Here is a 13,884-nt window from a genome sequence, read left to right on the forward strand (position 1 = left end):
ACAGTGTCTTATCAATGGTAGTAGGTTAAACTTCCTGAACAATTACCATGAACAAGTGAATAACATCATAATTGTGCAAAAGAGTCATCATCATCTGAAAGACTAAAAATGCTTTCTCTTTATTAGTTGCTTTCTCTGTGCCCTCCCTGGCTGTGTGGCACTGTGGCTCATTGAGCTAACATGATTCTTTTGCCTTTGGTAACTAGCTACAACCATAGCAATAGCAATAGCAGTAGACTTATATACCGCTTCATAGGCCTTTCAGGCCTCTCTAAGCGGTTTACAGAGAGTCAGCATATTGCCCCCAACAATCTGGGTCCTCATTTTACCCACCTCGGAAGGATGGAAGGCTGAGTCAACCCTGAGCCGGTGAGATTTGAACCGCTGACCTGCTGATCTAGCAGTAGCCTGCAGTGCTGCATTTAACCACTGCGCCACCATGACACCAACACAAGGGCAACTTTCCAATGTGCTCTACCTAGCAAATGATAGGAAGCATTTCTAGGAAGGACCAAACTTGCCAATTAGCTATAGCAATTTTCACCTCATAAATACTATGCCACCCCAAAAAGGTTACCACAGTATCATGCCAGCTGGTCACTCCAGATAAGCCTTCAAGGTATTTTTGAAAGCTTTATATTTTTAAGATGGAGATTATGCCAAGAATATTTTCACTACTCTTTGTTGGACAATTTGGAGCCTGCAACCCCATACTTCCTTTAGCTCCACTATCTCTGCCTGAAAACATGCATACAAAAATATCACAAGGAAGGAAAAGGAAGAAGAGGAGCCGCTGCATTTCATCCCCATTTTAGTCTCTGGCCAATTGTTTCTTCAATAATATCGCAACACTGCTTTGCTTGAATCAGTTTTTCCCTGTATCTTGAATCACAACCTCTGAATCACACCATCTGTGAAAGTTGAAGATCCAATTTGAATGGAACAGTGCTGATTCATACCAGCCTATGCTTCATATGTATTTGTTAATGAATACATCGCTTTGAGAAAATAAGCTAACAAAGATGTTAAACGTTATTCCATTATTAAAAACAGAAACACAATTTTCCTGACTCTTCTTATAAAAATAATTGAGATATATGTTTTTCTTTCCTAAAGAATGTTGGGACACGAATCCTGCAAGCAATTAATCCCTGAACTATATCATTGGTACACTTTGTTGAGCAAGGTGCAATAATTTGGCTGAACACTCCCAGAAACACAAAGAAATGCAATCCAAGGAAGGAGTAAAGTTTACTGCCAATATTTTTGGGTCTGCGATCATGAACCACAATACTGTGACCTTGTAGTAAAACTGAGTCTGAGTCACAAATTCAGGAACAGTCAAGGATGCCTCCCTTTTCCTCTTTTCATGTTTGCATAGCTTCATTTCAGCTTGTGCAATCCGATGATTTGATCAGATTCCTGGAGATTCAGAAGTTTATTACACATGTACTTGACACTTAACCTTCCTGGCTTCTGTGATCTGCCATAACAGAACTCCCTTGTTTCATGATGCTAGAACGTTTGGTCCTAGCAGCACTGAAAGAGGCCATTTTTATGACTTCAATCACAGAGACACACTGTATATACTTAGATAGCTTTGGGGGTAAGCAATGTAATCCAAAAAAACAGCAAGAGATAGTATGCAAAATAAATTACAGTTGTAAAAGAAGAAAAAGGAAATAAAATATAGCTCAATCTAGATTATTCCAACTCATTGCACTTCTCCATAAAATTATATCCTTGCAAAGTATTCTTAAACCTAGTATGACCATACCATGTGTCATATATTGCCTTTTATTTCTTAAATTTCATCTTCCCCTTTCTCTACATTTCACCAACTCCATTCAAATACAGTTTTCTCCATCTCTCCCCTTCTTACTCAAATACTTGTTTTGCAATTGCGTTCTCATTTTCTCAATATGACGAAGCCACTTCAGTATACCACTTTCATATTAGTGACTCGCTTGTTGTATTCCATGGGTGTCAAACTCGCTGTGTCACGTTGCCATCACGTGATGTTTCGTGATGTTTTTCCCATTCGCAGAGCTGGGATGGGTGGACCCTGTGCATGATGCATCTGGCCCATAGGCCGCCAGTTTGACACCCCTGTAAAATCCATATTCCTTTAAGACTCATTCATTCTTGGTCTTCTTGTTTTACCATTGTACTTAATAAATCCACTGCTTTCAAGTTATTTTTAGTTTCTCCTGACATATCCTGTTCTCACTTCCATTTAACATATTGATTTCACTTTCTTTTCTTCCATTCAACACCCAGTGATTTCACTTTCTTTCTTACAATAGACCACATACTACATATCTAGCAACATCTACTACATGTACAGTACACACAGGGTACACATGGCCATTTATTTTCATGAGCCAAGGACTATCTGTATTTCTTTTCCATGTTTAAAGTGCTGAATGTTAAAGCACTTTAAGTGCTGAACCAGACTATCACAATCTACATTCTGTAAGTAAAAGCATTTATTCTTAACAGGTGACCTGCACTTAAAGGTTAGGCGGGGGTAGGGAGGGCAGAAGAACCTTACTAATCCATTTCCAGACCTAAGCACCAATTTATATAATCAAATATATTTTAAAAATATGCTTCAAACTATTTTGCTTTTCTGAGTAGTTCTCAAACCAGAAAGACATGAAAAGAACTTGCCTCAAGCCAATTAGACATTTTTACAAGATTATTAAAGCTGCTCTGGGGCAGACAGTTTAAAGAGAAAATAAGGGAGTCAAAGGAGTAAAAGTTATTTTTCTTGTTCTTGGACCTGGCTTCAATCTCATTAAGGATTTGAATCATATTTAGGAATATTAAAAGGAACTACCACAGTATTTGTTTCTCTTCTATCACTTCAAGGTTTTGAGATGTACTGTCTCAATTTTTGTACCAACACACATCCATAAGCAACTTAAGCCTTGTAAGTAAGATATCTGAACAGATTGTACTGTATTATTTAATTCTAATGTGTCCTAATTATTTTACAAAAGAGAAGTCTTGCATGATCCCCAGAATTTGTTATATTTTCTAACAACTCCTACCACCATCGCAACTTTTGCTAGTAGTGGAAATTGCTCAACAATCTGCACACCATATCTTTGTTTTATGATGTTCAGCAGCTTAACCCAAATTTAAGAACATTATTAACAACTGCACAATACCTGGAAACTCTTGACATCTGGTCCACACATCACATACTCTTAATCTGAGCAGGACACTACCAACAAATTCAGTCTGTGCATACCAATTACATTACATTGTAGTTCACCTGTTGCTGACATTGATTGGCTTGTAACTTGTATTGTACTTAGTAAGTTACATGCCTTCACTATTAAACATGAAAACTATATTAATTTTACATGGAAAGTTTTGTAGGTGAAGTATTATTTTCATCCTCTTTTATCACATACCTTTCCTAAAATCTGCTTACAGCTTTTTCCTCAACTTTAATAATTTCAAAAAAACTTTAGTAACATATTTTCTACTTTCAGAAATATCCACATGTATGCATCTTCATTTCAACACGCTCTAGGAAATTAAATAGATTACAAATAAATCAAGAACTGAATAAATCATCAGATATGCTGGGACCCCAGGAACAAAGCACCGTTATAATCATCCTAAAACACTGACATGATCTTGCGTTTAGGTGCATTCCTTGGAAGTGTTGCCAGATTTTTTTATAACCATAAAGTAGCATGATATTGTGGAATTATATTGCTCAAAGATGTACTAAGAAATATCAAAGCAGCACTTTAACATTGACATTTACAAAATTATAAATTTATAATATTTATCATATTAATGTGTCCCTTCCTGATGTCTTCAAGCTTGTTGAGCTCCTTAAACTTGCAATCCTTTCAGGTTTTAACCCTCTCGCATTTGGGAGTGGACTCAGGAATTGCTCAGAATTGCATGGCTACCATGACAAACAGATAATCCAGGCTGGCAACTAATATCTAGCCTGACACACACATATCCTTGATGACTGAGGGTTCTGTTAGCTCTTTGTGAAATATATACATTCTCCCTGTCACCCATAAGCTTGTAGTCATTCCTCCCTATGGAAGTTATACCAGTTAAGATGTCCTGTCTCAGTTCCCTTTGACTGCTTGGAGATTTTCCCAAAACCCAGGGAGTAAATCTGTCATATCTCAAGATTTAGAGGGGAATATAGCAAATTATTCCTGAGCAGCTTTCTCTTATGTACAGAGTGTGTGCCATACTTTACAGAGGAACCTATGGTCTTCTAAAAAGTTAGAGAACTGGGTTTTTAGGAAGGCCTTTAATGATTAATTGCTGAGCCAACATCACCAAACTTAGTTCTATTATACTGTCATATACATTCCCAAAATAATTATATAGGTGTGTGTACATATGTATTTGTTTATATAATTAGCAATAGCATTTAGACTTATATACCATTTCACAGTGCTTTTAAGCACTCTCTAAGAGGTTAACAGGATCAGCATATTGCCCCCAACAATCTGGGTCCTCATTTTACTGACTATGGAAGGATGGAAGGCTGAGTCAAACTTAAGCCGTTCAGAATTGAACTCCTGGAATGAGCAGTGAATTAGCCTGCAGTACTGCATCGTAACTACTGTGCCACCACAGCTCTTTGATGTATATTTATGTACATGTCTCTGTGGATACACCTATCTGTGATCTATCATCTATCTATCCATTCATCCATCCATCCATCTAATCTATATTATACACACACACACATTATCAGTCTGATCACAATCAGGCAATGTATAAATTTATAAAATAAAATATAGCCTTTCAGGAATGAAGCAACAAAATAGACAACAGCAGTACTGATAATGAAAATAAAGGACAACTATAATTTGATAAGGGTATGAGTGCACTTTGGGTCCATACTCTGGCAATACAGGTAACAAATCATAATTTCTCCTGTGCCCTTATGAATCTGTGAGTGCTACCCGGTGGGCATGTTTATGTTGGGGGGGGGGGGAGAGGACTCTTTCTGAAAATTGTAGCGCTCCCAGTATCAGCTATTTCTCACTGAAATATGATCAACTTCTGTTCAGAAGGAGCCCATTGGCAAAGCCAACTCCTCTTAGTTTTTCCTAGCCATGGGTAAGAATCAGACCTGAAAAATTATGAGACAGAAATGGAAGAGAAAAAGCCGTCTTTTGCTGTAACTAAGACAAATGTTTCCTTTCATTGTAGAAAATGTTAAACTTTTTATTAGCTCAGATTTGATTTCCAAAAGGTGGAACATGCAGATATGAAGACATAGCATCTAACTGGAAATCTTTAAAAAGCAGCACAGAGGAGGAGCCAATGTCGCGATGAGATGGTTGTGTGGTCTCAATGCTCTGAGACCACAGCCAACACTTTTGCCACTGGGTGGTCCAAACGGACCTAAACCGTCCCGAAGAGACTGTGAACAGGAAGAATAGATCTTGCTGATCTAGGGGATATCGCAAAATCCTCCAAAGAAGCAAGAGAAGTTCTTCAAGCCGGTGACAAAAAATCCAGCCAAGGCTGACAAAGTCGTGGCAGCTCCAAAACAGAAGGATATGGAAAGAGAAAGTGCTTCCAGCTGGTGAGGAATTTTTATTGTTTTAAAAAAGAGCCTGCCTATAAAAACTCAAAAACCAATTTAAATTAAAGAATAGAAGAATCAAGCAGTGGAACTGAATTTGGAATGGTTTTGGACAGTGGTTATCTTACTTTTTAAATGTTATTTACATGGATTGAATCTATGCAAGCCTTTTGAAATGGATGGATTAAGTTTTCTTTTTCTACCTTCTCTTTGTGACTCTCCGTAATTTACAGACTAAAGTTTTCCTCTTTTATTGCTGTGGGCATTTTTCTAATTCATTTAAAGATTGGACTTCTTTTTCTAATTTGATATACAAAAAATATACAAAAAGAAACTCTTTAATAGTGTCTCCGCTCCAGAGGCTGGGAGGTATTGTTGATTGGAGTTTTGTGTATTCAAAACAGAACTTTTTTTTCTGTCACAGATTGCTTTGATTTGGCACCACAAGGCTTTACTCTTTAGCTACAGACTGAGAAGAGCGCACAGATGTCCCTTTGAAGTATGTTTTCAACCAGAGAGAAGTGAGAGCAGCATTCTTTGTGAATCTATGCTTTAATTTGGTTGATCTTTCAAGCTAGAGTAGCTGTGTTTGTCAGAATGACACCATCCCAAAGAAAAATAGAGGTCTTGACTTTGCAAAATATATTTTCAGAACTACAGAAATTATCAAATATAGTAGAGAAAAAACTGGAATACCTAGATCACATAACAAGAAAATATGATGAAAAAATTGAAAATGTTAAAGAAAGAAATTCCACTAGCAAAAGTTTTGATAACACTGCTGACAATCAAAGAGAAACTGAATAAGGAAACAGAAAGAGGACATCAAGATTATATGAGAGATCTTATAAGCAAGGAGTTGCTAAGAGAAGTCCATACAAAGCTGATCAAGAAGATGACTAAAGGATTGGTACCACAAATGGCAGAAGATATGAGATTGTTTTGTTATTGGAAAGATACAGGTTGATAGAAGAATATAACTTAAAACTAGTTAAACTTAGTGAAATTTAGTGATAATAGATATAGTTAAAGAAATAATTGATAATGATAATAATGTGTACAATGTGTAGTGTTAAGATAAGTAATAATTGGATATGAATATTGAATGGTACCCATGAAAGGAAGATTAGAAATCATTTTGGATTATATACAAAAGTTAATTAAAAAAGAACTAAGTTAGATACAGTTAAGTTTTGATTATTAGGGGGGAAATGTTATGATACAGGATATAGTCAAATAAAGGAGGGATAATGATGACAACCTATATATATGTATGGGTACAATATAAGGAAACTGGATGAAAATTGCAAACAGTGATCTGGAAAGGAGGATTAGAAAAGTTTGTTATTAAATATTATGGATGTTTAGCTAGAATAGGACATAAGGATTCAGAGTTATTGGAGGATTTTACAAATATTAAGTAGTATGTGGTTATGTATTAAATCTTGGTATATTTTATGATGAAGGATGTTTAAATAATTATAGTCAAATAAAAATGGAGGTATAAGGGTAACATGTATAAATATTTGAGTTAAAATACTTGAGTTAATATGAATTATGCTTGATGATTGTGGAAGAGATGCATGAAAACCTTTTGTAACCAACTGATACACTTTCTACAGTATGTAAAGAAGGAAGATTTTATGTGTTGTGTTTGTTTTGAAAATAAAAATAAATTCTACTTTAAAAAATCAGCACATTTTCCCAGGATTATCAGCAGCAGCAGCAGAGTTGGAAGGGACCTTGGAGGTCTTCTAGTCCAACCCACTGCTCAAACAGGAGACCCTATACTATTTCAGACAATTGGATATAAAATCTCTTGTTAAATGCCTCCAGTGATGGGGAATCCACAGCCCATGAAGGCAAGCCATTCCACTGGTTGTTTTGTTCTTACTGTCAGAAAATTTCTCCCTTGTTCTAGGTTGCTTCTGTTCAGATGAAATATAGCTCACAAAAAGTTATGACTTTTAAATAAAGAGGATTTCTCTATAGTACTTTCTAGGCAAGCTAATATCATTTTTTGCATAAACAATGAATGGCCTTACAGAATCAGCATGTGTCAGATAAGTAATCGTACCATATAAATGCGATTTGTATGCTAGAAGCATGGATTTGAATCACGTAGTCTTAGCGACACTAATGGATAACATCCTATTCAAATGTAATGGGTTTTAGGACCAGTGGTGGGATTCCAAATCTTTTCCTATCAGTTCTATGAGACCGTGCTTTGTGCGCGTACACACAGCACTCAAAGACTGTACTCGGTGTCATCGCTGGTGAGCTGACCTGTTTTTTTACCCAGCTGAGGTGCAGCAATCTGCTCTGCAGTGCAAATCAGCTGACCTAAAAAACAAAGGAATATAGGGAACAAAGGACAGGGAATGACAGGGGCAGGAGCGAGGGCCCAACCAGAGGTGGTATTTGCCGGCTCTCTAAATTACTCAATAATTCCACTACCAGTTCGCCTGAACCAATCCAAACCGGCTGAATACCACCTATGATTAGGACCCACCTGAAGTCTCCATTGTGGTGACCTTGGCCTGAGCAGCTTCTTTCACAAAGTAAATTACAGCATCCTTCTCAGACCAAAGAACAAAGTGCCATCAATAAAAAATAAAAAAAACATTCCCCCCTTCCTATAGTGTGGCTTTAATCTTGGAATATCACAAACTGGGAAATCTTATTTTGAAGGACAATCATTAACAACTCTCTCCTCCACACTGATTAAGTGAGCCATAGGGAGCAAGAGAATTAAGGAATCAATACTTAGTGTTCCTTTCCCTGGCCTGATACAGCCACTAACCTAGATAGCTTAACTGAATAACTTCATACATAACCCATTTAACATGGGCTATTTTTCTCAAAGATTTAGTAGGTCCGGCCAGCATTCTTCCAAATATTAGTTGCAGGGAAATAATAGTGAGAGAGGATTATGTCTTCAATTTATTTACAAGTGCCTCAGAAGCAGCTAGTGCTATAAGAAACAAAATTCTGGTGTAAAATGCATCTCATTCTGATCCAGAACAGAATGGATCATTAGCCTAATCCAGCAGAATTATGTGGGGTAATGTTATACTTATGTTATATCTATTACTTTCCTGCCGAAGTGGTGCCTGTATATATAGTTGCAGTTTTACATGCTTTTGAACTGTTAAGTTGCCAGGGCAAATAACAGGAGTTCACTTCATTACTCAGTGGTAAAACTCGAACCTCTGGAACATAGTGTTCTGACCTAGGCTTCACAAAACCATGAAACAGACTCCTTGTCCTGACAAAACCCATTTTTATTAAGCTAATTCTCTCATTCACATCCAGCAAAGTTCCGGCAAACAGACTTTCAAGGGTGAATTTACAACCACAGACCTTATCAGGCTTGGAGAGCTGCCAGGCTGATATCTTCCAAACACAATGCTGTACCAGAAAATACTTGGCAAGTCTCTGAGACTCACGAACAAATCTTCACATTAATTAAACTAATTGTCTCCTGCAAACTCCACTCCCCATTCACTCCTTTTTATTCCCTTTGAGAGGGGCCATTCACCATCCACCTGTGCCTTTACTCCTGAATCAGCCCTTGTTCCTTAACTGTTCCCTTCTCCTGGCAGCTCTGTGCATGCGCACATCAGGAACAGGCTTCAGCTGTTCTTCTGTGCCACTGATCTCCAACTCCCAAGGCATCTGATAACTGTCAGGTGGCCCTGGTCCCATCTCTGCATCTGACACAGAGCCCTCATCAGAGCATTCCCCAGACTCCAGGACTGGCCCATGTTCCTCCCCGATCTCCTCACTATCTGAGTGTGCCACCAGCTCCACCGGCCACTGGCAGGCCACAACACATAGACCTTCTCTATTGTCTGTTAAGTCATGAGCCACCATGCCATAAGCCAGGGCTGTCAAACTCCCAGCCCACAGGCGAGATGTCTTATGCGCTGGCTACACCCACGCCTGTTTTAGCAAAGGTGGAAAAAGTCCCAATATGTCATGTGACAATGTGACAATGTGATGGTGCGATGAAGTGATGATGTGACTTTGACACCCCTGCCATAAGCTCTGCATTGTGGTGTGATATCATGCTAGCCACATGATCTTGGAATTTTCTTTGGACAGTGCTGGCTCAATGGCTTAAAGAAACACACACACACACAAACACACACACACACACACACACACACACACACACCAAAGTTAGCTACGACTAGCAGAGTAAAACCTGCAGGGACACCTTTATGCTATATCTATTTCCTAAGAAAACAGAAGTTAGGAACATCTGCTATAATTGTGCGGTGCTTCAGATTAAAGAAGAAAAGTATTTCACAACTCACAGAAGAATAAATATAGCATCTTTCTGCAACTACTTAAAGCAGACTCATGTTTTTTTCCAGGATCACTATATCTTCTACATTTGTTCTATTGTTTAGGGCAGGATTCCCAAACAGTGGAGTGTACTTCCCTTGGGGAGGTGCAGACCGAGTTCAGGGGGATGCGAAGAACCTTTTAGTTATATGTTGTTACATTAAACCCATCTCTCCCAAAGTTTCCCTGTATTTTTTTCAGTCTTCATATGTGTTCATTCTGGTCTTTGGAGTTTTAGGTGATATTGCTGCATTAAAATTACACTGAAGGGAGGGGTGATGGCAAAAAGCTTAAGAACTACTGGTTTAGGTCAATTTTTTTTTAAAGATCACTAGAGTGTAAGAGCATCAGGAACTGAGTAAAGGTTAAAACAAGAAAGCATTTTAACAATCTTCCCAAAATGATATAATAAGCCACAGGGATCCATGTACAGTATACGCATTTGGACTCAACATTAAATAGACAGGGAAACTTTTTTGCCATTTCATGAAAGGACCAAGAGGAAGTAATTTACCTGGTCCTGGAGAAAAGATAAGATAGCCCTCTGGATAAAAGTAAATAGAAAAGGCCTTTAAAAAAGGAAAGTATGCTCTACAATTAGTTTATGCTTATAAACTTAATAAGAAGACCATTTTTAAAAAGACAGTTTAAATGGAAAACCCAGTGCCTAACTTGGAGGCAGAACACCAGACCTAAGGAAAATAAACAGTGAACTTTTTCTTTATAGTATAATGATATGAATTTACTTAAACAATTGGAAGGGAAAAAGGATAGTGTTTCAGTTAAAACTTTCCTCAGATAAATCATCTGTGAATGAATTTATCACACCATCTGTTGGAAATAAATCATGCAGTCCTCAAGGCCACAGAGAAAACTACAGCCATAACCCAGGCATTTAAACAGAAATAACTGGTCTGAATCCCTTAATCCTTATAGCACTATTTACCTTTACACTTAGAAAAAATTATTTGATCTTGAAAGCAAAAACATGAATTATTTTGTGCTTACAATTATGAAATCTATTCTAGAAACCCAGTGTTAATCTCCTTCTAAAACATATAATCCAAAAATTACATTAGGTATTACCAGTACAAACTATAAAATACATAATGAATTTACATGGAATTACTTTCAAGACAAATTTGATTTCAATCTGCATTTATTCATTAGAAATGGATATTCAAGTATGAGACCTAATTAACTGGGCAAAAAGTATTCCTCGTCATACCATTCAATTCTTTTAAGTGAGAAGAACCTAAATCACATATAACCCAACCAAAACAGAATATTCTACACATATATAATCATTTGCTTTTTACTAGCAGGTATACTTGCCCACTGATTTTTAACTAGATTATGTAGCCAAAATGTAATTATAAAAATAGGAAATATGCATATTAGAAAAAAAATCCACTATCCACCACTTTCGCCAGTCATTTTCTGATAAAATATTTGTATGACTACACTCAAATATTAAATCATTAATTGTTTATGTTGTGTGCTGCTATAGATCTTCAGTATTCTGTCCTTGTTTCTCAGTCTGAGTTTCTCAATCTCAGTGCAACTGCAACTTAGTTGCAAACCCATAGCAATTTATCTTTCTTTATGTTTTCAAGTCAGTGAAAATGGGGAAGCCTAAGAAACTAAAGACTGTTGGTGTGAATATTCTCCAGTAATTTTCCACAGATGTCTTTTGGCTCTTCATAACAAAAAATAATGAAAGGGCGTCTGAAATTTCACTTGAATTTAAATCTAAATTATTTTCCATGAAATAAAATGAGAATGATTGTTGGTTGTTTCAAACTTCCCTCTATCCTTCCATTCTAGAATGTCTTACCCGATCCAATCCTGCTTAACATCTTCAAGATCAAGCAAGATCAGCTAGGTGATAACAGAGTAACAGAATAACAGAGTTGGAAGGGATCATGGAAGTCTTCTATACCCTGTTCCTATACCATTTCAGACAAATAGTTGCCCAATCTTTTCTTCAAAGCCTCCATTGTTGGAACATTCACAACTTTTGGAGGCAAGTTGTTCCACTGATTACTTGTTCTCACAATTTCTTAGTTTTAGGGTGCTGCTTTGCTTGATTAGTTTCCATCTATTGCTTCTTGCCCTGCCTTCAGAGAATAGATTGAATCCGTCTTCTTTGTGGCAGCCCCTGAGATATTGGAACACTGCTATCGTGTCATCCATAGTTTTTCTTTTCATTAAACTAAACACACACAATTCCTGCAGCTGTTCTTATATGTTTGAGCCAGCGGTGGGATTCACTTACCTTCCCTGCTGGTTTGCAAATGTGAGCGCATATGCCATGTCTGCGCAGGTGCACTGCCTTCTGCGCATGCACACTGCTCACACCTTACGTCAGTGCAGGTGGGTGGAGCCTCCCGCAGCCACCACTATTAGTTCACACAAACTAGAGAGAACCGGCTGAATACCACCTTTCATTTGACTCTCTAGTTCTCTAATAATATTTGTCTTACCAAAGCATTATAAACTGTCGAGCCAAAATAGATCAGGCAGAGTGGAGTGTTCACCCGCACCTCTTCTATCTACTCCCACTACGGTTCGGGCTGCCAATCCTAGACCTGTTTGCAACAGTGAACAACAACCAAGTCCCCAGGTACTATTCAAGGTTTGTGGACCCCAATGCAGAAGGGGCAGACGCTCTCAGGTGCCAGTGGCTCAGGGGCCTCCTATATGCATTTCTGCCACTCTCTCTCACCCATAGGGTAGTACAAAGGATGTTGGAACAGGAGGCAGAACTCTTATTCCTGGCGCCCTACTGGCCGTGCCGACCTTTGTTTGCCGACCTCGTGACACTGTCGATCTCCCCTCCATGGCGCATTCCACAGTCACTAATTTCTCTTTATCAGGGGTCAATCCTACATCCCGACCCCCAATGGCTGCAATTAACCGCATGGCGATTGAGCGGCAAGCCTTAACAGCTGATAACATCTCCCTCAATGTCATTGCTACTATTCAGGCATCTCATAGAAATTCAACGAACCATATTTATGATGCGACGTGGCGAGCATTTGCTGTCTGGTGTTCTAACCTCACTATTGTACTAACACTTCATGTGATCTTGATTCTATCCCTATGTTAACATGTGGATAAGATGTTTGAAAGTGAGACATATGAAACAAAGGAAGCTGTTTAAAAAATAAGCTATTGATGGTGCAATACCTAATCCATTGGAAAATGCTTCTGAATATAGAGATCTTATTTCCTATATAATTTCCTGCTTTTTGAGTGTATGACCCCTAAGTATTAAAGATCTCCCTCAGTCTTAAAAAAAGGCAAAGGAAAGAGTCAGTAAAGTTTTTTAACAAAAAAGAGAGGAAAAGGCAGTCATTGGCTCTCTCTGTGTATTTCTACTGATGTTCAATTGTAACGGTCCTTGTCATAACACATACCTTTTTCTGTAGAACATTAATTTTTCTTTCTTTAACTTCTAACATGTCCTTCATATCTCGAATTTCTCCAGCCAGAGTTCCTTTTTCCTCTGTGAGGTCTTGCAGTTGTTTGGTTTTTTTATTAAGAAAACTTTCTTTTTCTTCTAAACGTAATCTCAAGGCATCAACCTATAATAAAATATGAATATATAAATATATAGAATAATTGCAAAATATCACAACAGTAAAGCCATTTTACATATGTAGTAATTTTACAACATACAGAAAACAAAAGCAATAACTATTGGTTGTAGATTTTCAAACTGGAAAAACAACCAATCAGATAATTTTGCAAAAAATTGGGGAAGTACCATTTTTTAAGCATTCCAAAAATGAAATTTTAACCCATGGTTGATATGGAGAAACAAAGTATTCTGTAATCCTGTATTATCTGGTATAAATCTAGAGACAATAGGATCAAAACTTTTATCAACATTTTTTAAATGTCCAGTTTTGAACTCAGTGTGATCATTTATC

General features: G+C 37.5%; 1 protein-coding gene across 2 annotated transcripts in view; it reads right to left on the bottom strand.

Annotated features, from left to right (window-relative positions):
• Positions 1–13,884, bottom strand: part of ERC2 (ELKS/RAB6-interacting/CAST family member 2) — a 439,036-nt gene that overhangs the window by 205,444 nt on the left and 219,708 nt on the right. For both annotated transcript variants that reach the window (XM_032211271.1, XM_032211270.1), the window contains exon 6: positions 13,369–13,536. In XM_032211271.1, the coding sequence (XP_032067162.1) occupies positions 13,369–13,536 (168 nt within the window). The remainder of the gene's footprint in view (positions 1–13,368; positions 13,537–13,884) is intronic.

Source organism: Thamnophis elegans, chromosome 2, assembly GCF_009769535.1.
Source record: "Thamnophis elegans isolate rThaEle1 chromosome 2, rThaEle1.pri, whole genome shotgun sequence".
Classification (NCBI taxonomy): Eukaryota; Metazoa; Chordata; class Lepidosauria; order Squamata; family Colubridae; genus Thamnophis; species Thamnophis elegans.